The 23,438-nt window shown below is 52.3% G+C and overlaps 3 protein-coding genes across 9 annotated transcripts; 1 reads left to right on the forward strand and 2 right to left on the reverse strand.

The window, feature by feature from the left end:
• Positions 1-288: 288 nt before the first annotated feature.
• CUTA (cutA divalent cation tolerance homolog) lies at positions 289-1,735 on the forward strand. Its single transcript, XM_070419439.1, is given in 8 exon segments — positions 289-414; positions 629-636; positions 638-668; positions 670-884; positions 1,039-1,098; positions 1,200-1,245; positions 1,366-1,415; positions 1,512-1,735. Coding segments are annotated over 8 exon segments (579 nt in total). The 5' UTR covers positions 289-372; the 3' UTR covers positions 1,639-1,735.
• A 93-nt stretch (positions 1,736-1,828) lies between these two features.
• Positions 1,829-6,839, reverse strand: PHF1 (PHD finger protein 1). 4 transcript variants are annotated; one of them, XM_070418770.1, is made up of 15 exons: positions 6,642-6,839; positions 5,774-5,948; positions 5,601-5,682; positions 5,417-5,512; positions 4,880-4,980; positions 4,634-4,782; positions 4,367-4,462; positions 4,120-4,188; positions 3,882-4,005; positions 3,708-3,775; positions 3,445-3,549; positions 3,136-3,322; positions 2,956-3,050; positions 2,625-2,705; positions 1,829-2,463 (listed from the first exon to the last, which is right to left on the reverse strand). In XM_070418770.1, exons 2-15 carry the CDS (start codon positions 5,930-5,932, stop codon positions 2,175-2,177), a joined length of 1,701 nt encoding a protein of 566 aa, XP_070274871.1. In that variant the 5' UTR covers positions 5,933-5,948; positions 6,642-6,839; the 3' UTR covers positions 1,829-2,174. The 4 variants fall into 4 exon arrangements, with proteins under 4 accessions (XP_070274871.1, XP_070274872.1, XP_070274873.1 ...); XM_070418771.1 differs by lacking the exons at positions 3,136-3,322; positions 6,642-6,839 and having other exon boundaries at positions 2,956-3,024; XM_070418772.1 differs by lacking the exons at positions 3,136-3,322; positions 6,642-6,839 and having other exon boundaries at positions 2,311-2,463.
• Positions 6,840-7,823: 984 nt separating this feature from the next.
• Positions 7,824-20,839, reverse strand: KIFC1 (kinesin family member C1). 4 transcript variants are annotated; one of them, XM_070418777.1, is made up of 11 exons: positions 20,740-20,839; positions 15,207-15,344; positions 14,953-15,052; positions 14,406-14,459; positions 14,243-14,293; positions 13,644-14,041; positions 11,846-12,625; positions 10,950-11,240; positions 10,787-10,860; positions 10,567-10,642; positions 7,824-8,015 (listed from the first exon to the last, which is right to left on the reverse strand). In XM_070418777.1, exons 1-11 carry the CDS (start codon positions 20,749-20,751, stop codon positions 7,971-7,973), a joined length of 2,019 nt encoding a protein of 672 aa, XP_070274878.1. In that variant the 5' UTR covers positions 20,752-20,839; the 3' UTR covers positions 7,824-7,970. The 4 variants fall into 4 exon arrangements, with proteins under 4 accessions (XP_070274878.1, XP_070274877.1, XP_070274876.1 ...); XM_070418776.1 differs by having other exon boundaries at positions 13,644-14,044; XM_070418775.1 differs by lacking the exon at positions 20,740-20,839 and adding an exon at positions 20,433-20,684.
• Positions 20,840-23,438: the final 2,599 nt, after the last annotated feature.

The raw sequence follows: 23,438 nt of genomic DNA on the forward strand, positions 1-23,438 counted from the left end.
TCATTGACAGACCGCCATACGCGGGGACCTCCCCCGTCACGTGACAGTGGACCGCCGCCGAGGCTCTCCTCAGCTTGCCATTGGTCGGCTCCGGGAATGGGCGGGCCATTTCCCTACACGGCTGCAGACCCTTTGTGGATTGGTCAGCTCCCTTCGCTCCTCCCTCACCAGGAGGCGGGGCAAATTGGGCCATGCGAGGGCCGGATTGGCTGGCTCTGGAGGCGCAGCTCTTACTGTCACGTGGTGTACTTTGTGCTCTTATCACGTGGCTACCTCCCAGGTAAGTAGAGGCCCCTCTTCCTGGGTGTGGGGCCCTTTCTCGGCGTTACTGTGGCCTTTGATATCCAACCCTCCTCCGCCAGCTTAGGCTGCATGAGAGGGGTGCGGGCTCCCGCGGTCCTGCTCGGCGGAGGGGTGAGTGAGCTGCCCCGCCCCTCCCGGTTCGGAAGCCTGGACCACCACCCGCACCCGAACGCCAGAGGTTGGCCCCTGAGCAGGGGATATAAACCGAGCCTTTGCCTGAATTTTTCTAGTTTCTCTCTCAGCTTCAGGGACCTTTCCTTCGGGGTGCAGAAGAGGGAGGGCAGAGTCCGAGTGTCTGTCCAAACGAGGGGTTTCTGGGGTGCAGTTGCCTGTGGTTTGTGGGGAGACACCGAATTCAGCGCCTGCTCCCAGGCCGCTCTGCTCCTGTCGCTCCTTTGGATGCCGGCGCTGCTGCCTGTGGCCTCCCGCCTCCTCTCGCTGCCCCGCACCCTGACGGCCATGGCTTCAGGAAGCCCCCCGGCCCAGCCCTCGCCGGCCGCGGACTCCGGTTACGTTCCGGGCTCGGTCTCTGCAGCCTTCGTGACCTGCCCCAATGAGAAGGTCGCCAAGGAGATCGCCAGGTGGGGACCAGTGTGGGAAGAGGCAGACCAGAGGGAGAGTTGGGTGCTGAAGAAGGGTCCCTCCGCCGCTGCCCGCCTCTGGGCTTGGAGACCCTGGGCTGGCAGCGCAGAAGCCGGGTGGTGGAGCGCTCTGAAGGGGTCTCTTCGCCTCCAGGGCTGTGGTGGAGAAGCGCCTGGCAGCCTGCGTCAACCTCATCCCTCAGATTACATCCATGTGAGTCAGGACTGGGGTCACCCTAACGCGGCTAGGGGCTGACTGGCGGTCTTTTCGTTGGGGAAAACCTTTGCTCTCACAACTCTCCCTGACCTTTTCAGCTATGAGTGGAAAGGAAAGATTGAGGAGGACAGTGAGGTGCTGATGGTGAGAATCATTTCCCCACCCCGCGAAGCCTCAATTCTCTGACCTTTGACCCCTTTCCTTCATGAGATCCTGAGATCAGCCCCCTGGGTGGATTCAACTACATTTGTCTTCACCCCTTAGATGATTAAAACCCCAAGTTCCTTGGTACCAGCTTTGACAGATTTTGTTCGGTGAGAATTTTGAACTGGGGGGTGGGCCGTGGTCAGGGTGGGTAACGGGGTGGGCTCCTTTGGGTAACTCTTGAATGACCCCCCTCTATTTCACAGCTCTGTGCACCCTTACGAAGTGGCTGAGGTGATCTCCTTGCCTGTGGAGCAGGGGAACTCCCCATACCTGCGCTGGGTGCGCCAGGTGACAGAGGCAGCTTCTGACCCCAGCACAGTCCCACCATGACGAGCCCTGTTCCTGCCACGTCCCCACCTATACTTCAGGGCCCTCTGACCTGCAGAGGACGCCTGGGCCCCTAATAAATCCTACCTTTGGTTCTTTCTGCCTTTGCCTTTTCTCGTCATGTATGAATTTGGTTGGGAAGATTAGAAGGGCTTCTAGTCCTGTGTTCTCATCTTTCAGAATGACTCAGCTGCCAGATTTGTTTATCTTTATTTCAATCATACAGAGCCCAGAATCCTTTATTATCCTTCCCCTCCTCAGTCTCCATCCCCAGGGGTTAAATAATTTTTAAAAATATTTTAAAAGCTGTAACAAAATAACATCAAAGGAAATGGGAAGCAGGGTGGGGGAAAGCTCAGGAATCATGAAGGGAGTAGAGAAGAGAGCCTCTTCTCCCCGCCTCCCCTGGATTCCACCTGGGCAGTAGGAAAACTACCCCCTCCCTCCCCAGGTACATCCCAGCTGTAGGTGAGGTCAGAGGTCAGGGTACGAAAGTGCCGATGTGTGTGTGAATGGGGAGGTGGGCAGAGGCAGGCTGTTCAGAAGATGCCCCCGCCTCCCCACTCCACCAGGTACTGCACAGAACCATCAGGCCGTACTCTCCGAGCCAGGACTCGAACAGGGTCCCCTCGGGACAGATAGCCCACCCCACCTCGTACTCCTCCCCCAGTCCCAGGAGACAAACTACGGCACAGGGGAGAAGAGAGTGCTGAGCGTCTAGGAAGACCTGGGGAGGGCGCTGGGACTGAGGAAGATGAGGCAATCATCGAGTGAGGGGCACTTTTAGGGATGTCTGTGGGGAAACCAATGTGAAGTTCCAGGGGTGACCTAGGGAGAGAAGGCAGTTGTGAGTCCAGTAAGACAGGTAAGGACTGACCAGAAATGGAGCCCACAAGTAGATCAGAGGAATGAAAAAATGGTTGGAGATTGAGGACCTGAAGAACACAGAGACAACGAGGGGTGTCACAGGTAAGGGAGTAGAATCTCACCTGTCTGGGGGTTCGCCATCCCCAGAGGTCCCTGCAGTGCTGGCAGAGGGGTGGAAGGAAGCGAACATCCGGATGGGACTACTAGGGTTGGGGAGGGAGAAAAGTCAGGTCCTGAAGCAAGAAAACAGGACACTCTCCCCCTGAATGAGCTTACCCCTGAGGAACCCCCATCCCCAAGAAACTGGGGACCAGACATTGGTTCTAGAAGTCTCTCTGGGACAAAAAGTGGGTAGCCAAATGAGAGAATTCTGGGTGAGAAAGTCTAGAGGATGTGGACAATTAGAGAGGTTCTAGGGCAGCATATCTGGTTGGAGGGGATAGCAGCACTGACCTGGGCAGGCAGCGGGCGTCTGTGGGCCGGAAGTTGTAGCCGCTGCTGCCCTGGTAACTCTGGTTAGGGCTGGGGGATGATGGAGACACTGAGGCCTAGAAGTAGGAGCAGAGGACTGAGAGAGAACCCTGGATTCCCCACACCAGCATGTGCCCCATGGGGTTGCCTCTGCCTCTGTACCTGCAGTGCCCTCTGCAGAGGGGCCCGCTGCCTCTGCTCCTGGGGCTCTGGCTGAGTGCGCACTGCTGAGGGCGGCCCCAGCTCCTCCATCTTCCCCTTCTGCCTCCTCAGGGGCTCTGGCTCCGGCCTCCGGCGCTTCCCCAGGGGACGTGGAACCCCTCCCCCAGGGCCCTGCCCTGAAGGGAAGCTGTAAGAGGCCTCCTTATCCCCCCAGCCCCCTCCCGGACACCCCAAAGACCCCCACCTCCCTATATATTTACCCCCAGGTTAATACCCTGAGAATTTCCCCATCCCCCCTAGACCAGTGACCTGGTGGGGGCTCCATCTCCAGTAGGTGGCTCCACAGGAGGAGGGATCCGAGCATGAAGACCAAACAAGCATTTCCTCTTCTTAATCTCCCTTCCTGAAATGAAACTGGGGTGAGGAGAGAAATGGTACAGGTCAGTGTTATAGAAAAGGGCCCCTCTTCTGACCTTCCTCCCTGCTTTCCAGAGACGGTGTCCAGGTGGATCACAGCACCGCCCTCCCCAGCTTCCGTCTCCACATCACCTCTCGGCCTCCCTTCAGCTTACCGGTCCTTGTGGCTGTTGAGTGCAGAGAGGAGCTTGGAAGAACGTTCTCCCTTGGGAGTGTCCGAGAGCTGGGGAAGAGAAGGGAAAGTGGGGTCAAGGAAGCAGTGATCCCTGCCTCCCCCTCTTCACATCTCTCTCTCCCCCCATAACCCCCAAAGCTTCACCACCCCTTACCTCCCCAAGGAGCAAACTGTCCCAATTCTCAGAGGTGAAGGGGAGGATCTCACGGTCAAAATCAAAGTATTTTTTCTTACAGCAAACGCTGAGGTGATAGAGGACAAGATGGGCCACATCCACCCTGGAGAAGCATTGAGTTGTCAAGGTTGTGGAAGCATTACAACAGCCAGGGGAGTCCCGAGTGGGAGGTTGGGGCAGGTAGGGGAGAGAGGAGTTACACTGAGGTCAAGCTCACCAGCGAAGCTGTAGCCTCCTGACCTTCTCAGGGCCCCCCCGACACACACAGCATTCAAACTCATAGAACCTGGATGTGGGCAAGAGAGAGAATACACCTGACACGGGAAAACTATACCCTGCTATGGGGGGCTCACAAAGCAAGGATGGGGAACTAGTGAGCAACACCTGAGAGGTTGTGAGGAGAACGGATCTGAGACAGGCAGGTGTGGGGGAACTGAGAGGGTGGGCAGATCAAGAGGGCTCACCTGTCCCCGTAGAGGAGGGGCTTGCTCAGACACTGGGTGCAGGCCTCGTGGAACCACTGCAAGCAGCTCCGGCACTGCAGCATTTTCAGGTTCCACCTGAGGGGGCACATAGGACTAGTGACCTCCAGACACTCCCCCTTAACTGCCCCAAACCCTGCTCACCACCGACTGCCTCCCCTTCAGCACTCTGCTTACCCTGTTCTCCTCCATTCCCCAGGAATTCCTGCACAACCACTTGTTCCTGAACCCCTGCCCCTCATTACTCACTCCCCAGGACCACCACAGTAACAGTAGCTCTGCTGCCGGTTGCTCAGATGTCCAGCGTCCCAGTCCAGCCCCTTGAGTCCGTACGGCAGAGAGAGCTTCATACCCAGCATGGCCCGGGCGTAGGGGCCCTTCTTCAGTGCACCCCCCCTCTGCAGAGACAGAAGGGGCAGGCCACCTCAGCAGTGGGGCGAGGAAAGGCTTGGGAGAGGCCGTGGGTGGGCAGCTCCAATAGGAAGGTGCCTTTACCTTGGTGGCGATGGCAAAGATGCACTGGCGGCAGACCCAGGACGTGCCCTCTCCCTCTCCAGGGGCTGGGGCCCTTGGAACGTGGCAGTCCTGGTGATAAGCTGAATGATAGTGAGGTAGAGCACTTACTGAATTGTAAACCTCCGTGTACTAGGCACTGGGAGAGGAAGAGTCTTATCTATCTCATTTAATTCTCAGCCATCGTCCTGTTGGGGGGGGGGGGGGGTAACTACCCTTATTCTACAGGTGAGGAAACTGAGGCTCCTAGAGGTTTAGAGACTTGTTCAAAGCCATATGGTTAAGAAAGAGATTACTTGAACCACCCTCTGCCTGCAAAGCTCACACATCCCCATCCCATGGCTGCCTCTCTCTGAGTTGGGAAGGGACTGGGGTTACAGGGTTGAAGAGACTGGCCAGAGCAGTGGCCTGGGGGACAGGCCAGAACAGGGGGTATAAGGACCAGTCCTGGAGGGAAGGGACAGAGCAGCCGGGAATGTCCAGGGCAAGCTGGACCATCCAGGTGTCCTGTGCTCTCACCGTGGCGACACTTCTCACAGCTGACCAGCCGGTTCCCAGGGACCACAGCCTCTGAGCGACAGACACAGCAGAGGAGTTCCTCCCCAGGGAGGGCAGCTACGAGGGAACACAGTGTTAGGGCCTGTCCTTCAGGCAGGTTCCTGTCTTCCATGGGATGCACACCCCCAGGCCTCTAGGGTCTCACCAGGGCTAATGTCTTTCCATAGAACCAGAAACTGGGAGTCATCCTCAAACTGCACCAGACACACCTCCCGAGCACTGTCCACCTGGAGTGGGTGAGTACACAGGTAAAATGGGCATCAGAACTAGATGAGGAGACTGGGGGAAAGGTGACGGGTCAGAGGTCAAAGGTCTCACCTTCTTGATAGTTCCCAAGTACAGCAGCCCATCTGTCCATCTGGCCAGCACATCCTGACCCTCCCAAAGTCGAGGCCTGGGGCCTGAGGTGGGAGCAGAGGAAGCTGGGTCCCAAAGTGGGGGGGCACCGGAGCGGCTCAGCCGGGGGGGCTGTGCCATTGCATCCTGGGGGGGCCTGGCCAGAGTAGAATGTGAAGAGGTTATGGAAGCTGCGGAACACTCCTGACTTTCTTTGCCTATTTTTCTGTCAAGGATTCAAGCAGCTGTGCCCCCTGTCTCCATGCCCCTGAGACAGCTGGGCAGGAAACCCCTCAGTACCCCTCCTCAGCTGGACTCCAGCTCACCCAACTATGGTGACCAGTCTCCCTCCCTAACCAGCCCACCCCACCTAGTTCTCCAGTCCCAGCTTCCAGAGCTCTCCTGGGCTTATATCCTGGTCTTGAGATTTTAACAGAGACGATGGCTGCAGAAGCAAAGGTCACTACTCCTGCAGTTTAGAGGTATAATTGGGGTTACCCAGAGATGTATGTTGGGAGCTTTTTTGGAGATGTTTTTCCGGAGTAGAAACAGCTGGCTCCCCGGGCCCGCGTGTCTCATTTAGAATCATCATCCGGGTACCAGGTTATGTCAGGTCACCCTCAAATTCGGGGGTCCCTGCCCTCGGGTTAGATAACTTCCCTGAGTGCCCCGGGAGGGGGGCGTGTCCCAGTCCCGGTCTCCACTACCCGGGACCGCGAGTCCACCGGGGGCTGGAGTCGGCCCGGCCCGGCCCGACGCCAGGGTGGCCAGGTTCTCCCGCCCGCGCTCCGTGCGCCGACCCCCGGCTCTCCCCGCCTCCCCCACCCCAGCGCTCCCGCCGCCTCCTCACCAGTGACAGCTGGGGCCGCCGGGAGCCGGGCAGAGGCGGGCGCGGGAGACCCAGGCAAAAGCCCCGCGCGGGGAGGGCACGTCTGGGCGTCGGGGGGCGTGCAGGCGGAGGCCGGGGGGTCCCCAGGCCCAGCCCCTGCGTCCCGGCGGCTCTGGGGCGTATGACGCAGCAGCCAAAGCAGCGGCAGGAGGAGGAGGCCGGGGAAGGAGGGGAGGAGAGGGAGGGACGCGCCGGCTCAGGGGGAGGGCGGTGGGAGGGGAGGACCGGGGGAGGAGGAGCCCGGGGCGGGGGACGGGCACCACCTTGCCCCACCTCCCTCACCTCCGACAGGCCCGGAGGGCGCGGAGCCCGCGGCGGGCTGTGTGCGGTGGGGGCTGGCGGGCCGGCGGACCCGGCGGGAAAGGGAATCCCCGAAGCCCCTTCCTCCGACGGGAGACCCGCCCTGCGGGTAGCAGGGCCTCCCCGCTCCCGGCAGCCCGTCTCCGGACTGGTCCCCGTTCCATGCCACATCGGTTAACTGCCCCCCCAATCCTTGGTCGCCTCAAGTCCTGCCCCGCCTCCAGCCCCCGACCCCGCCCTCTACTCACCCTGCCCTTGGGCCCCACCACGCCCTCCTCCCTCCAGCGCCCGCCCTCCTCTCCCGCCTTTGCCCCAGCCCCGCCCTCCGGTGCCACTTCACCCCGCCCCGCGCTTCTGCGCACGCGCGACCCCTCCCGCGCGGCACCTGGGAGGGCTGAGTCCCTCCTTCCGGGGCGGCGGCGCCGTCAGTTGGCGCCAGGGGCTCGGCCGCCGGGCCGGCGTGGGCCCCGCGCTCCCAGGTCAGGGCGCGACAGGAGGGCTAGTACCGGGGCGGTGACGCCGCGAGAGCCGGCCAATGGGCAGCGGGGCAGGGCCAGCCCTAGCCGTTCGAACGGGCGGACCGGGAAAGGGCGGGAGGAAAGAGCCAGCCCCGTCCTTGGGCCCCGGTTCCCACCCCTCAGGGTGGCCTGTGGATGGCCAGTGGGCGCACCTCCAGGTGTGGACAGGGGGTAAGGGTATGGGAGCTGAAAGCCACCCAGACCCCAAGGTACGGCTTAAGGAGAAAAGAGGTGGCTCTCGCCCTGCAAAACGCACAAATGCTGGGTAGAGTGGACAGATCCACAGTTCCCATTTTTACAGATAAGAAAAATACCCTTCTTGGGCAACTGCTAACAAAACCTTTATTTAAGGAAAAAAAAAAAACACACAAAGCTTTTCTTTATTGATAGGCCGGGGTAACAGGGCACCACCGCTACCCCAATAAAGCATCCCTCGGCCCTACTTCCACCCCCGGAAGATCTGGATCTGTCTTCATTTCCTATTGGCCTGGGCAGTACCAATAACACACTGGTTCACCTGTGGGCAGAGGGGATAGACAGAATACAAAAGTGTTCAGAGCAACCAAGAGACTCGGTTTCCGAAGATCATTCCCCAACCCCAATACTAGGGCTGCCCTCAGAGAACACTGAAGTAAGGCTCTGAGGACAGGTTCACGCTGGCCTCAGTTACGGTCAGTTCTCCACTAGGCCTTCTGGGACTGGAAGAGGTGAAAAGGCCTAGAACAGATGCAGATCCCGAAAGGGAGCAGAGACAGGAGGAGCTTTCATTTCTAGCCCTCCCACCACTAATGTTTAATAAGCTAAATAGAACAATAACATTTAGGGACCAAGGAAAATCAATGATTTCAAGTCTAGAGCAGGAAATGTACAAGATGAACCTGGAATAAAGACTACTGGGGACCCGTTTAAAGGACATAGCCAAAGTGAAGTAGCACACAAGGCCAATGTGTATAATTTGCACATCAAAAAGAATGACACCTGCAAAGGACACGTATCAAACACATAAGCATCTGTAAAATGATAACTCCTGGCAAAAACTCACTGGTCACCTTTAGAAGTTGCCTGGGTATCAATTTATAAAACTGAAAATTGATAAAGAATCCTGCATTTATCCTGCCTTTCCTACATGGACTGAATTTCAGAGTAACCAAATAGATGGGAAGTATTTTATAGAAGAATCTGGACTAATGTAGAACTGAGAAAATTAGAAAATCACCATTTTAACATTCCCTAATAAGACCTGGGTATGATCCCTGCTTGATAAAATCACTAGGTGAAAAAGTCGATCGGAGTTCTTACTGGATAGATCAGGCTGACAACACCCAAATCCAATGATCAATATTTGTATCATTAAAAGTGGAACAACTAGATATTGGATGCTTCCTGAAATGATTTGATAGAAAGTGTACCACTTCATGGAAGTTTACTTGCTAAGAAATTTAAACCCACAACAAAAATTATGGAGGAAAGAGGGAACAATCAGCCAAAATCCAGAATATGGTTATTCTGTAAGACAAATGACCCTATTTCTTCAACAAAGGGGAGCAACCAAGAGACTCCCCATCAAAGGGGATGGGGTTAATATAGGTTAAAGAGAGAGTTAAGAGATCATTTCAGCTAAATTATCTGAGTGGCCCTTGCTTTAATCCTGATCAGAACAAGCCTAATGTATAAAAGACATTTCTGAGATAATCAGGTGAACGTAATATATATAAGCTGGGTATTAGAGGATATTAAAGAGTTTATCTTGTCTGGTGTTAATGATGTTGATATAACTTTAACTCGATTGCCAGATAGCAAGGGAAATACTGATCAAAGCAAAAGACCAAGTAAGGGTGCCAAGGTGGCTGACTACTTGCACGGCAGCAAGAAAGGCTGAAGCCCCAGTGGAGCAGGAGGGCACACCTGACCAGAGACCCTGAAAAAAGCCAGAATCCATCGCCAGGCTACAGCCTCAGGAAAATGAGTGACCGGAGAAAAGAAATGACCCTTCAGAGGTAGGCAGTAAAAACACTTTCTGACTTAATTCTAGTGGAGGGAGTATAAGTATCCTAGAGCAGCAGTCACCAACCAGTGGTCCACGGGCCACTGGTAGTCCATGAGGTCTGAAAGGTTGGTGACCGCTGTCCTAGAGAATTCATGGCCATGGCCACAGCTGACCCTCATGTGGTTCGGAGCCTGAACTCACACTATTTGGAATGGTCTGAAAAATCTCTGGGTCTCTTTTGATCCAGCAATCGCATTTCAAGGCATCCTTCCCTAGATAGTTAGATGTAATTAAACAAATAGGAAATGACATACATACAAGACTAGTCAACATGGCCTTGTTTGTAATAAAGTGTGGAAACAGTCTAAGTGCCCAGTAGAGGGAACTGGTGGATAAACTTTAGTCCTTCTACACAGTTCCTAGGCAGATGTGAAAACAACGGGATGATCTCTGGGTGCTGGTGGGGAGTAATCTTGAGGCTGTCTCGTTAAGCAAAACAAAATGCAGAATAACATATATAAGAGAGAGAGGGAGAGAAGTCTTTTATATAAGGAGGAGGGACATTAGAATAAGTAAAATGATAGATAATAAAAATGACAGGTGGGGAAAATAAGGTGGATGGGGGTAGTGTATAGCTTCCTATGCAGTTTACCTATTTTTATTTATTTATTTTTTTAATTTTTTAAATATATTTTATTGATTTTTTACAGAGAGGAAGGGAGAGAGATAGAGAGTTAGAAACATCGATGAGAGAGAAACATCGATCAGCCGCCTCCTGCACATCTCCTACTGGGGATGTGCCCACAACCCAGGTACATGCCCTTGACCGGAATCGAACCTGGGACCTTTCAGTCCTCAGGCCGACGCTCTATCCACTGAGCCAAACCGGTTTCGGCAATTTTTAAAAACTTAATTAAAAATCCCCAAAAGCCAATAGTTAAAAATCTATCTAGATGGGTGTGTGCTGCAGATGACTAGCCATTATAAGTCCTTTCTGGATGAAGGACAGAAGGGGTGCAGATGCAGAAACCCACAGTCACCCAGGGGTCCTGACAGGGCCTGGGCTTGGTGGTAACCACACCTTAGAGGCAAAGCGGAGGGAGTTGAGGGACTCGGAGACGTTCTCTTCTAGGGGAGAAATGTTCACAAACATGAGCCTGTGGAGAGAGGAGAGGGGGGTCCAAACCCCAGCATTAGTGGCCGTGTGGAGCCTGGACCAGGTCTCTACTGTTTCCCCGTTCCCACCTGACCCCAGCATTACAGTCCCCACACCACCCCTCCCACCTGCCCCTTTCACTCACATCTTAGCGCTGCCCCCCAGAGAGTTCTGCAGCAGGTAGGTGAGCTTGCTGTTCCGGTACGGTACATGGGACTCCTAGGAGGTTGAGGGGGACCAGTGATTAGGACTGGACAGGGTTCAGCATAGTCAGCCCCAGGTCCCACCTGCCCCAACCCCATTCCCACCTTGTTGCTCAAGGCCATGATGACGAGTCCCAGCGTGGACAGGCTGCTGTTAATGGCCTGTGTTTCCCGAAGGCGTTCCCGCTCCCCAGGACCGAGGGCTAAGCCAGGGTCTAGCCGCTCGCTCCCAGCCAGGTCCACAAGATTGAGGGGGGCCGCACACTGTAGGCCTCGCCCCGCGTGCTCCCCAGAGATCTGCAGCTGGAACACACTATGGCTGCGTGATGACCGCTCATTCTGGGCTGTGCGGGCTACAGCCCGGTTCTGGCGGGCCAGAAGGAGCAGAGTCTCCACCTGCGAGGGAAGAGCAAGGGGCAACAGCAGGCAGGAAGTCAGTACAGAGCGATGTCAGCAATGGCAATGAACATGAGTCAGCACCTGCCCTCTGGGAGCTTTCTTTCTAGCCAGCGAAGAGACAAATAAGTAAAATACACAACATGTCTGAGAGTACGAAGGAGTAAAATGAAACAGAAAAATAAGGAGTGTGTAAGAGTGAAGTGAGGACTGCAACTTTAGACAGGATGGCGGGATCTTCAGGCAGTGAGGGAGCACGCCATTCCAGAGGCAAAAGGAAGCAGTGAGCACCACGACCCTGATGGGATCAGTGTGACTCGTGGGCTCAGGAATGAGCTAGAACATGGCTCCAGCAGAGTGAGCAAGGAGAGCAATAAGAAGTGAGGTGAGAGGCAGTTGGCAGGGGGCCAGTGACAGCCCTGCTTCAGCAAGGGCCTCTCTCCTCCCTGCTCCGCGGTTATGAAGGCAGATCCACCCCAGTCCCCAGCCCACACTGAATAGGCAACTGATCCTCACACCTTCCCTTCCCTTCCCTTCCTCCACCTCCATCTCACGTCGCCGTCCACTCCTCCCCATTTTCCAGCCACAGTGCCATCAGTGCTTACCTCTTTCTCACAGGAGACAGGAACATAGCGGGCATTGGTGACAGTAAGCTCCTCACTCCCTGGCCCTGCCCGGCGAATCTCGCACTCACCCCCCTGGCCCTTCCGGGTCCCGGTGGCCAGGAGATCTCGGACAGTCTCATTGTAGATCTCTACGTAGCTTGCCACAAAGCTATAGGTCCAGCCCTGGCCGCTCAGCTCTTGGGCTACAGAGAACAGGTGCCGCAGGGCCCTAGGAATTAGCCCCTCCACCTGGGGGTCTCCCCCAGGCCCACCCTCCATTGTGAAGGTCTTGCCGCTTCCTGTTTGGCCGTAGGCAAAGATGCATACTGGGTAGCCATCCAGGGCTGACTGGACAAGCATGGCAATCTCCTCAAACACTTCGTCCTGTCCACTCCCTGGCGGGAATACCCGGTCAAAGGAGAAGTCGTGGCGAGTCGGGGGGGCTGGCACCCCACTCAGGGTCCCACGCCGCTCATCACACCGGAGGAGGCTGAGGTGGGTTGGAGGATCAGAGGGCCCAGCAGGGCCTGAGGGAAACAGGAGGAAGCCAGGGGGTGGGGTGGGCTCCCCTGGAAGGACAGGGCGGACCCGACAGAACACACGGATGTTGCCTTTGAGCTCCTGTAGCTGGTTGTGTAGTCGCCGGCGCTCCATCTCTAGCCCATGGAGACGTTCTTCTCGCTCAGCCAGTAAGGTCGCCTGGGCTGCAGCCTCTTGGCGCAGAGATGCCACCTCCGCTTGGCTACCTGACAGAGCTGCTTCTGATGCCTGAAGCCTCCTCTGCCCAGAACAAAAGAGAGGGCAAGATAAAGCAAGAATCAGAACAAGTCATGATATGGTAGGAGTGGAGGTGGGGTGGCCCCTGCCTCCAATGACTTCAGTCTGGTAAAGAAGGAGATAAGAAATGGGACTCACGGTAGGGGAACAGGAGGCAATGGGCACATCCAGAAGAGGCACAGGAAGATGATGTCTAGGCTGACACCCAAAAGGATAGGAGTGAGCCAGGGGAAGGAGAGAATACAGAAAGAGCATCCCACAAAGAGGACCGTGCAGATGCAAAATCCCCAGAGCGAGAATGGAATCATTTAAGAGACTGCAAGTAATTCAATCTAGTGGGTGCTCACCAAGCAGTAAATGGACATGTGAAGAGGGAGGAAAACGCATGGGGATTTTTGATGAGGAAAGATACAGAAAGAAAGGCGATGGAGGAATAGGGGAGACATAGATTGGAGGAGCTATGAAAACAGGGTGGGGGTAAGGGGGAGAGATCAACCAAAGGACTTGTATGCATGCATATAAGCCTAACCAATGGACACATACAACAGGGGGGTGAGGGCATGAGTGGGGTGGGGGGGTAATGGGGGGATAAGGACACATATGTAATACCTTAATCAATAAAGAAAAAAAAGAAAAGAAAGAAAACAGAGGGGTAAAGAAGGGTAGAGGACAGCCCTGGCTGGTGTGGCTCGGTGAGTTGGGCATCGTTCCTTGCCAAAGCTTGCTGGTTCCATTCCCAGTCAGGGCACATGCCAGGGTTGTGGGCTCGATCCCCAGTAGGGGGCATGCAGGAGGCAATCAATAGATGTTTCTCTCTCTCCCTCTCCCTTCCTCTCTCTCTAAAAAAAAAAAAAAAAAAAATCAATAAAAAATCTTTGGGAGGAAAAAAACAAGTTTTTTTTTGTTTCGTTTTTTAAAGAAGGGTAGAGGATATAGGTACGCTGCTGGACAGAGGTGGTCAGGGATTCTAAGCCCAAACCTGGAAAGCAGGAGCAGCATTTGGTGAGAAGCTGGTCCTTACCTCCTGCTCCTCCAGCCGGGTGGCCAGTTCCCTCCGCTCCGCCTGCAATCCCAACTGTTCTTTCTGGAGCTCTTGCACCAAGCCCTCCTGCGTGCCCAGCCGCTCTTCCAGCTCCAGGACACGGGCACTCAGGTTCCCCAGCTCCTGTTGGCCCTGCTCGGCCTGGGCCCGTACCCTGGCCAACTCCCCTTCTAGTGTCTTGCGTTCTGCTCCCAGGGCCGTGGCTTGCTGCTGGGCCTCCCTGAGCTGGTCCCGCAGCTGTTGGTTCTCCTGGTCCAAAGTCTGAGTCCTCTCACGGTAGCATTTCAGCTCTGCATTTCGGTCACATAACTGACCCTTTAAGTCCCAGGCTGGACGTTTGCCGGGTTTCTTCCCTCCCAGCTTAGGAGGAGCAGCTGCTGCTAAGATGGGCACAGAAAGGACCAAGGTCAAGTCTTGATTCCCTATCTCTCCTCCCTCTTAACCTTTAGGGCCTCCACACCTGATGCTACATCTCCTTCTCCTCCAGACAGGGAAGAGACAGATGGATTCTTCTGGGCACTCACCACCTCCCCTTTCCTATCCCAGCCTCTCACCCAACAGTCATGTTTGCCACCTACTGTCAGGCTTCTGGGCAGGAACAGCGGGGCCCGCCTTCTGAGTCTTCAACACTAGAGAATTGGGGAGTTGACATCAGCACAGTGAACTTCCACCTCCTTCATTCTCCCTTTACATGTACCCCCAACCCCTGCTCAGCCCATAGGGCTCTTAAGGGCTAATCACCTGGGGCAACGGCTGTGGAACATCGCGGGCCTGTCTTCTTGGGAACTTTTGGAGCTGTCAGGAAATGGGACAGAGGAAAAGAGCTATCACTCTCAGGGTGACATGTACTCTGGCTGGGCGACGGGCAGAGCAGTTGCTTTTACTGAGGATTAGAAACTAGAAAACTTTCCTCTTCCGCTAGGTCTGGCCAACTCCTAAAGATATCCTTTCCCAGGACCAGAAATTACTGAGCACGCTAAGAAACAAGCGTGCAAAGAGAGCAGGGGCAGAACCATGTGAAAAGTGTGCCTCATCTATGTAAAAAGATGTTAGGGAACATGTATTCGCTTGACTACCCATAGAACAGCCCTGAAGAACACACAGTGGTCCCTAGGGAGGGGAAGTGGGTGGCTGGGGAACAGAGGTAAGAGGGAGACTTTTTAGAAGTATAACAACTTTTGTGCCTTTGAAATTTTGGAACAAGTGAAACATATTCCCTGTTCAAACAAAGCTAAAATTAAAAGAAAAGGAGTTGGAGAGCACTGATCTGTCCACCCCCAGAGCCCACCTGCGGTCTGGCCTTGTGTCTGGGGCACTGTGGTGATGACCGGAGCTCTGTGGTGGGATGTGGCAAACTTGGTCGCTGTGCCCAGGCCTCGAGTCCTTTTCTAAGGAGAGACAAGGACAGGGTCCACAGTTACCCTCCCTGATGGGTTTACATTCTGTCTCTCTCTCTCTCTCTCTCTCTCTCTCTCTCTCTCTCACACACACACACACACACACACACACACACACACACAGAGTTTTCTAAACCCAGCTCACCTTTTCAGGCTCCAAGACATCCTCCATCTGGTCACGCCCCCTCTTAAACCTGCTTCCTGAGAGAGGCAGCCGGGAAGGGGCCTTGACCAGGGGTCTCTTCAACTCTAAGTTACCCTTCACTTCCAACAAAGGGGACCTCTGCTGGGAAAAAAGAGACACTTAAGACATCACCCTAGAACCCAAACGTCCAAAGACTTCTGCTTTTTGGCCCCCCAGCCTAGTCCTCAACATCACCACCAACAGCATTAACTTTGTACCTCTTGTGCCACAGACTATATGGCAGCCAAAAAGCATGGAGGCCCTAGCTGGTATGGCTCAGTGGAAAGAACACTGGCCTGCTGACTGAAGGGTCCCGGGTTCGATTCTGGTCAAGGGCACTTGCCCGGTTTGATCCCCAGTAGGGGGGCGTGCAGGAAGCAGCCGATCAATGACTCTCTCTCTTCATTGATGTTTCTATCTCTCTCTCCCTCTCCCTTCCTCTCTGAAATCAATAATAATAATAATAATAATAAGCATGGAGAAGTGGGAGCAATCTTTAAGGGAGACGCTGGGTGGACTTTGGACTTCAGCTAACTAAGTAGTACTTATATAAGCAGAGAGAAATGGACACTTCTTTTAGACGGCAAAAACAAACACACACATGGTATGACTGTGAAACCAACACACTCTTTTAGCTAGAGCTGAGAATAGTAAGTAAGGGAGAGAGTGGAAGACAGATAAAGTTGCAGACTGGGTTGGAGGAGCAGGTAGCATTTATTAGGAACTGTTTTAAATGCTATATTTGTATCAACTTAATCCTCAGAGCAGCCCAGAGGTGGTACTGATGTAAAATAGCTTGTCATCAGCCAATAAAAGGCAGAGCCAGGGTTAGAATGTAGACAGGCTGTTCTGAAGGCCACGTTTTAACCATTAGGCAAACACTGCCTTGTAGGGCTTTGATGCCAAGCTAAGGAGTTTAGGCTTTAGCCCTGCACACATGGAAAGCCAGACACACTTTCTGATCAAGCATCTGAAAACTATGCAAACGAGCCTATTGTAAAGAATAAGAATGAGTTGTAAGTAGGCCAACTTGCGCAGGGAAGACCAGCAAGTAGCTTGGCCAGTTTGGAGACCACCAAAGTATAGAGGCATGAGGTGGGGCAATGGGAAAGAAAGAACCTCTCCTTTAAGCAGCATAATTCAGGGCCTGGGGATTATGTTCACCCCATGGTTATCAGCCATTCTGGTTTGAGTAGAGCTGAGAGGTTTCTTAGAGGACATGGGAATTTCAGAGCTAAAATTAGGTCATTCCCATGCAAACAGAGACAATTCATCACCCTACTCCTATCCCACCACCAGGAGGGCACTGTGTATAGATCAACTTTTGATTTTCACTAGAGGTAACTTAATTCCAAGGCCAGTCTCTCTCTTCCCTTCAGTTTACTTCATTCATTCAATGTTTACTAAATGCCAGGAAATGATCTAGGTTCTGGAGTAATAGCTATGGTCTGTGCCCTCAAGATGCTCATGGGGACAGTCGGAAGGGAAGCATTTGAGATGACTAAAACTTTACTTAGTGCTATCATAAAGGATCCCAGAGGAGGGGGGTGGGCATCTAGTGTAAATGTGTCAGAGAACACTTCTAAAAAGTATTTTTGGGCAGAGCCTTGAGGGTGAGAAAGAGCTGGCTTGATGGGTTTTGGCCAAGAGCATTCCAGGCAAAAAGCAAGGAAGAATGCATTCAGCAAGTGACACACTGTTATGTTAAGCTGAACAGAGGAAATTGCATAGAAAGTGGGGAGACGAGAAACGAGGCAGAAGAGAAAAGACTGTGGTGGTTGGTATGCCATGATAGAGCCTGGAGTTTACTGACGGCAAGAGGGACCCTGTTGACTTTTAGCCAGGAGAATAATATGACTAGATTTGTATGTAAAAATTGAACTATGAGCAAAGTGAAAAATGAATAGAACTAGAAGATGAGAGGTATCAGAGGCAGACACTGCAACATTCCTTCGTTCACCCATTCAACAAAGATTTTTTAAAACATATATATTTTTATTGATTTCAGAGAGGAAGGAAGAGGGAGAGAGAGTCAGAAACATCAATGAGAGTGTATCATTGATCAGCTGCCTCCTACATGCCCCCTACCGGGGATCGAGCTCGCAGCCCAGGCATGTGCCCTTGACCGGAATCGAACCCAGGACCCTTCAGTCCGTAGGCCAACGCTCCATCCACTGAGCCAGACCAGCCAGGGCTCAACAAGGATTTTTGCACTAAGAATTGTTGACAGACTGCTCTGTAACAGGTGCTGTTCTAGGTACTGTCAAGTAATGAACATGAAGTCTCTGCTTCCCAGAGCTTATTTTCTAAGGCAGCCTTTCCAAACTGGGGCACCACAAGAGAACTAAGCTCCACAGAAGACGATCTATTTTCTGTTCTCCCAAGAATGTATACAGCTCTGAAGATTTTAGTTGCTTGAAAGAGAAGTTAATTCATTACATACAAAGGATGTCTTAGGGCCATGGTCGGCAAACTGCGGCTCGCGAGCCACATGCGGCTCTTTGGCCCCTTGAGTGTGGCTCTTCCTAAGCCTTAGGAGTACCCTAATTAAGTGACTAACAATGTACCTACCTATATCGTTTAAGTTTAAAAAATTTGGCTCTCAAAAGAAATTTCAATCGTTGTACTGTTGATATTTGGCTCTGTTGCCTAATGAGTTTGCCGACCACTGCCTTAGGGCATTAGAGCTTAATTCTCAAGGAACTCAGTAGAGAGGAGCCCTCTAAGAGTCTAAGTCAAGCGTGTCAAATGCGGCCTGCCAGGTGCAAGTTTGACATGCTTGGTCTAAGTGCTAAGTAGAAATCCATCTGAGAGAAGGCCAACGAGGAGCTGCATTACATGAAACCAAGCACAGTAGTTCCCCTGGCCCCCTGTTATCTGCAGGAGATACTTTCCAAGATCTCCAGTGGGTGCCTGAAACCTCAGACAGTACTGCATCCTATATATACTATGGTTTTTCCTATACACACACACATACCTATGATAAAATTTAGAGATTAATAACTATAACTAGGAAGCAGAGCAATTTTAACAACATCCTATATAATAAAAGCCTAATATGCTCAGTGTCTGGTCGACCCATTGGTCGGCCGTTCAACCAAACAAAGCATAATATGCTAATGATATGCTAAGGAGCTCAACCACTCGCTATGACGTGCACTGACCACCAGGGAGCAGATGCTCCCACCCGTAGGTTAGCTTGCTGCTGGGGCCCAGCCATAGGGATTGGACATGCCCTGGAGCCCTCCCGCGGTCCCTCCCTGGCTGGCCCATCTCCTGCATCTCTCCCCAGTCTCTCCCCGGCACCGATCGTGCACCAGTGGGGTCCATGGACCTGGCCTGCGCCTTCTCACAATCCGGGACCCCTCAGGGATGTCGGAGAGCTGGTTTCAGCCCGATCCCGCAGGCCAGGCCAAGGGACCCCACTGGTGCATGAATTCATGCACTGGGCCTCTAGACTATAATAAAAATTTTGTGAATGGCTTTGGAGTCATCACTAAGTAAAATAAGGGAAACTTGAACACAAGCACTGCCATACCCTGACAGTTGACCTTATAACCGAGATGGCTACTAAGTGACTAACAGACAGGTGGCCTACACAGCATGGATATGCTGGACAAAGGGATGATTCATGTTCCAGGCAGGACAGAAGGATAGGTATGGACAGAATGGCATGCAATTTAAAACTTTTGAGTTATTTGTTTCTGGAATTTTCCATTTAATATTTTTGGACCACAGGTAACTGAAATCATGGAAAGCAAAATCTTGGATAAGAGGAACCACTATATTGATCTACCTGGGAGCTGCCTTGGGGGAGAGAGATAGAGGGTAGGCAGTGAGGGAGATGCAGGAGTCCAGGCTGACTCCAAGATACCTACTGTGGTTCCATTAATAAGGATCACAGGAGGAAGAGCTGGTTTTGGGTTTTTTTTTGTTTTTGTTTTTGTTTTTTTAATTTTTATTTTTTGCTAAAAGTATTACAAAGGGTATTACATATGTGTCCTCTCCCCGCCCCCCCCCCCTGCCCTTGACAATCCCCTGCCCTCCCTTACCCCCCCAGTGTCTTATGTCCATTAGTTATGGTTTTGTTTTTAACTAAACTTTTCATGATAGTCATTGTAGATTCACATGCAGTGTAAGAAATAACACGGAGAGATCTGAGAGTACCTGAAGGACTACTTTGGGAAGTTCAGCTTTGGCAAAGTGACTTTGAACTACCTGTGATACAAATACATATATTCATGATATTCACAGCAGAGCATCACTAGAGAAAACTCTGAAACCACCTGATACCCTGGCTTCTTACATTTTAGTTTATTGGTCTTTCCTTACGTTAGATTGTAAGCATCACATGAACACATCTGTTTTGTTCACAACTGTATAACCAGAGTATCTAGTACAATGTCTGCTACGTAGCACAGCTCAGTACATTTTTAAAGGAATAAAATCAGATGTCTATCAGTAGAAGAATACTTAAATTGCACAACATCCAAATCATTGGCTTACTAGTACATACACATAAAGGGGAGAGGGTCCCATCACCCGCAGAAATGTACCCAAAAAATATTTCTTTAAATTTTCCAAGGTCAAACACTATATATATATATATATATATATATATATATATATATATATATATTTATTTATTTATAACCAGTGCCCTTCAGTCTCTCTACTACCAAAGGCCTACCACCCAGGAATTGGTGTGGGTTCAGAAAATGTGTTCATAGGTTTATTCAGTTCAGGACAACTCCAAGAGTACAGTGTTTATTTTTCTCCCATCTATAAAGCTAGACACAATGACTCTCAACTTTGTACAATTAGCATGAGCACTTAACCTATAAAAACAGATATTCAGCCCTCGCAGTTTGCTCAGTGGTTAGAACGTGGCCCAAGGACTCACAGGCACCTACATAGGTTGCAGGCCCATCCTCAATCCGGGGTGAGAGGCAACGAATCATGTGTCTCTCACACAGATGTTTCTCTCTGTCTCTCTCCCTCCCTTCCACTCTCGCTAAAAATCAATGAAAAAAATATCTTTGGGTGAGGATTAAAAAAATAAACGGACAAACGAAATATTCACCAAGCTCCTAAAGCCACTACTCGGCGCCACCGCACAAGACGCCAGCCCCTCCCCGAGTCCGACCGTCAGCAATCCCTCCTTCCCTGTCGCCTCTACACCGTCACCTTCTGTTCTCCCTGGGTCATTCCGATCAGTAGGCAACACGCGCTGCTATTTCTTCCAGCCTCACAGCTTCTTGACTCTGCTTTTCCTGCCAGCTACGCCCTTTTCTGCTGCCTCCTGCAGCAAAACGCTTCAGAAGTGTTGCCTCTTAGTACTCACTGTGCCCAATTTCTCTCCTAAATCGTCCCGATCACTCGGGGCCGCACAGACCTTCGTCCTCCAAGTAGGCCGGGGCGGGGCTCGTCAGCACCCGGGGCGGCCGTCGGCCCCGCGGCCCCCGGGCGGGAGACCCACGCCGGCCCTACTCACCTGCGGCTCCATGACCAGCTCCCGCCACACGTGCCAGGGGGCGCGACGAAGGGAACAGGGCGCCGCGGCTCCCGGGACCTGCGTTCCCTCGCCCGCTCGCGACGCAGAGCACGGGCGCTCCGCGCTGCGGCAGCCACACAGCCCGCGCCACACCCGCCACTTTTGAATTCCAACGGCTGTTGCCACACTCACCTCGCTCCGCACGCAGGGGCCAATCGTCGCCGCCGCCACAACCGAGGGCCAATCGCAGCGCCCTCCGCCTCCCGAGGCCACACCCGTCGGGCCGGCGCCTTCCCCTGCCAGCTTGGCCGGCGGGTTAGTCCCACTTCCGGCCGCACGTCTCTAACCCCCGCTCCCCCGCGGCGGTCGCGCTGGGCTTAGGCAGGCTCCCGCCGCCGCCCGCTACGTCAGACGATGCCTGCACACGCCGCGCGGACGTCACCGCAGTGGGGGGCGGGACGCTGGAGGACAGGAACCACGCGTGCGCACACTAGGTCCAATGCGGGCGCGGGCGGGACGAGCGCCCCTAGCGACTGCAGCAGGGAGCGCACTCGCGCCCGCGGATTCGGCCACTGGCCCCGGAAGTGGGAGCGGCGCCCTCGCGCGGCTGTGAGAGGCCGCGTCAGCCCATTCTCTGGTCTTTCGGGCATTTCTAAACCAAATTTAGGGACCAGGGCTGCAGCTTGACGCTTCATGGAAGCTCGACAGTGGGGATTCGAGGCTCAAAGGAGGACTTTTTTCTGCAGACTCCTCACTAGACCTCCTCTGTACCTGGATGCCGTTCACTAGTGCTGGAGAACGGATTTAGGGCCGCCAGAGTCTCCAACCCACGGTGGGGTCGCTGCTTTCATTTATGGGGTCTTTTATGTTTTTCAGACTAATCTGCACGTGCATTGTCTCCATTTACTAATCACCAAGTTAACTGAGCTCTTACTACGTGTCGAGTGCTTCGCACATCTTACCTGCAAGCTAGCTGAAGGGTTAGAAAGGTTAAGTGTGTCAGCCCAAAAAAGCAGTTGAGTAAGCGTTCACTCGGGAATCTAAGAATTGCAATTCCTGATTCAGGCAGAAACCAAACAGTATCCTAATTACAGGGTGAAAGCAAGCGGTTTTCGTGAGACAAACGGACTAATTACATGAGATGAAAAAAAAGTCCTGTTGGTGCTGACGAGCTGCGCTACTCTGGGCTACGCAGGATAGGTTACTGCTTCTCTCTTCAGATAGAAGGTCTGTAATCATCAGTCCCTGTGATCAGGATTTCCAATTTCCTGCTGACTTTATGTTTGTACACAATAGTGATTGATTTTCTTGAAATAAAATTTTAAAAAAACAGAAAAAAGAAAAAAAAACAATAGTGATTTAGCCCAGTCCAAAGTTTCAAGGACCAAGACAAGCAATGCAGTTCCTCTAGAATGGTTGCTCTGGCTCCATTTAAAAATGTCTCAAAAAAAATGGGGGGCTCCATTTGTGTCATTTCACAAGAACAGAGTCACTAACTGTGAGTGGATCTAGATCCATTAGCTTTAAATACAAGCTCTATCTGTTCTCTCGGGCCACCTGTAACTACCTTGGTAACAAAAACCTGTGAATACTTTGCAGCGTGGTTCTACTACATTTAGTCATCGGAGTTTCCGACCAACCCTGGCGGTAGTCAGAACAGGGATTTAATACTGAACAGCAGAGGACTTGGTACATAATTGGAGACTGACAGAACCAAAACACAAGCCACCTATCCTCTAATCCAGTGCTTTAACTTGAATTCACACCTGCTTGTGGAGGGGAGCTGCCTGTGAGAAGAGGAGTGAGGAGTGAAGAAGGAAACTGGAGAAGCCCAACACTTAATGGATGGGTAGGGAGGGAGAACTGAGAAAGGAAATCTGAAAAGGAATGTATAGCAAAAGGCATTTATCAAAGTTAAAAACAACATACACATGTTAGAAAAAAATATGGACCCTTACAGTGGTTCTCAACCTGTGGGTCGCGACCACTTGGGCGGTCGAACGACCCTTTCACAGGGGTCGCCTAAGACCATCCTGCATATCAGATATTTACATTATGATTCATAACAGTAGCAACATTACAGTTATAAAGTAGCAACGAAAATAATTTTTTTTAAATGTTCCCAGTAGGCTGAATGCTATGCTACCAACATAGCAGAAAAAAATCCTATTGGGAAAATGTTTTGTGGTCATGTCCACAGGCAACGAAAATAATTTTATGGTTGGGTCACAACATGAGGAACTGTATTTAAAGGGCCAGAAGGTTGAGAACCACTGCTTTAGTACATTAAAGGGGAAAAGTTTATTCATCTCTATTGATGTAGAAAAATACTCAACATATTCAACATCCATTGATATTAAAGAAAAACCCATAACCTTATAAAGGACATCTTCAAAAACTTTCTAGCACACATCACAATAATGGTGAAATGTGGAAAGCATTCCTCATTGTTGTTTTTCTCTACAACCTGTCCAACACTTGTTACTACTTGTCTTGTGAAAGCATTCCTCTTAAAATGAAGAACAAGTTAAGGACGCCTGCTCTCAATAATCCTAATCAATACAATAATGGAAGTTTTAGCCAGTCCACTAAATGACAACAAAAATATATAAGAATTGGCCCAGCCGGTGTGGCTCAGTGGATGAACAGCGACCTATGAACCAGGAGGTCACGGTTCAATTCCCAGTCAGGGCACATGC

The sequence above is a fragment of the Myotis yumanensis genome, unplaced genomic scaffold (genome assembly GCF_028538775.1).
Source record: "Myotis yumanensis isolate MYYU_CA2020_CCGP unplaced genomic scaffold, mMyoYum1.0.hap1 SCAF_6, whole genome shotgun sequence".
Classification (NCBI taxonomy): Eukaryota; Metazoa; Chordata; class Mammalia; order Chiroptera; family Vespertilionidae; genus Myotis; species Myotis yumanensis.

Bases quoted from the DNA above. Each gene is read 5' to 3' on its own strand.
- PHF1 (XM_070418770.1), bottom strand. From the start codon at position 5,932: ATGGCACAGCCCCCCCGGCTGAGCCGCTCCGGTGCCCCCCCACTTTGG. The intron at 4,463-4,633 runs GTGAGTAATGAG...GTGCCCCCTCAG, and splicing joins TACTGTGGTGGTCCTGGGGA to GTGGAACCTGAAAATGCTGC. The intron at 2,464-2,624 runs GTGAGATTCTAC...TTCTCTCCCTAG, and splicing joins GATGGCGAACCCCCAGACAG to GTCACCCCTGGAACTTCACA.
- KIFC1 (XM_070418774.1), bottom strand. From the start codon at position 20,453: ATGACCCAGGGAGAACAGAAG. The intron at 14,460-14,952 runs GTGGGCTCTGGG...ATTTCCTGACAG, and splicing joins GACACAAGGCCAGACCGCAG to CTCCAAAAGTTCCCAAGAAG. The intron at 11,241-11,845 runs GTAAGCACTGAT...CTTCCCTCGCAG, and splicing joins CTGTCTCCTGTGAGAAAGAG to GTGGAGACTCTGCTCCTTCT.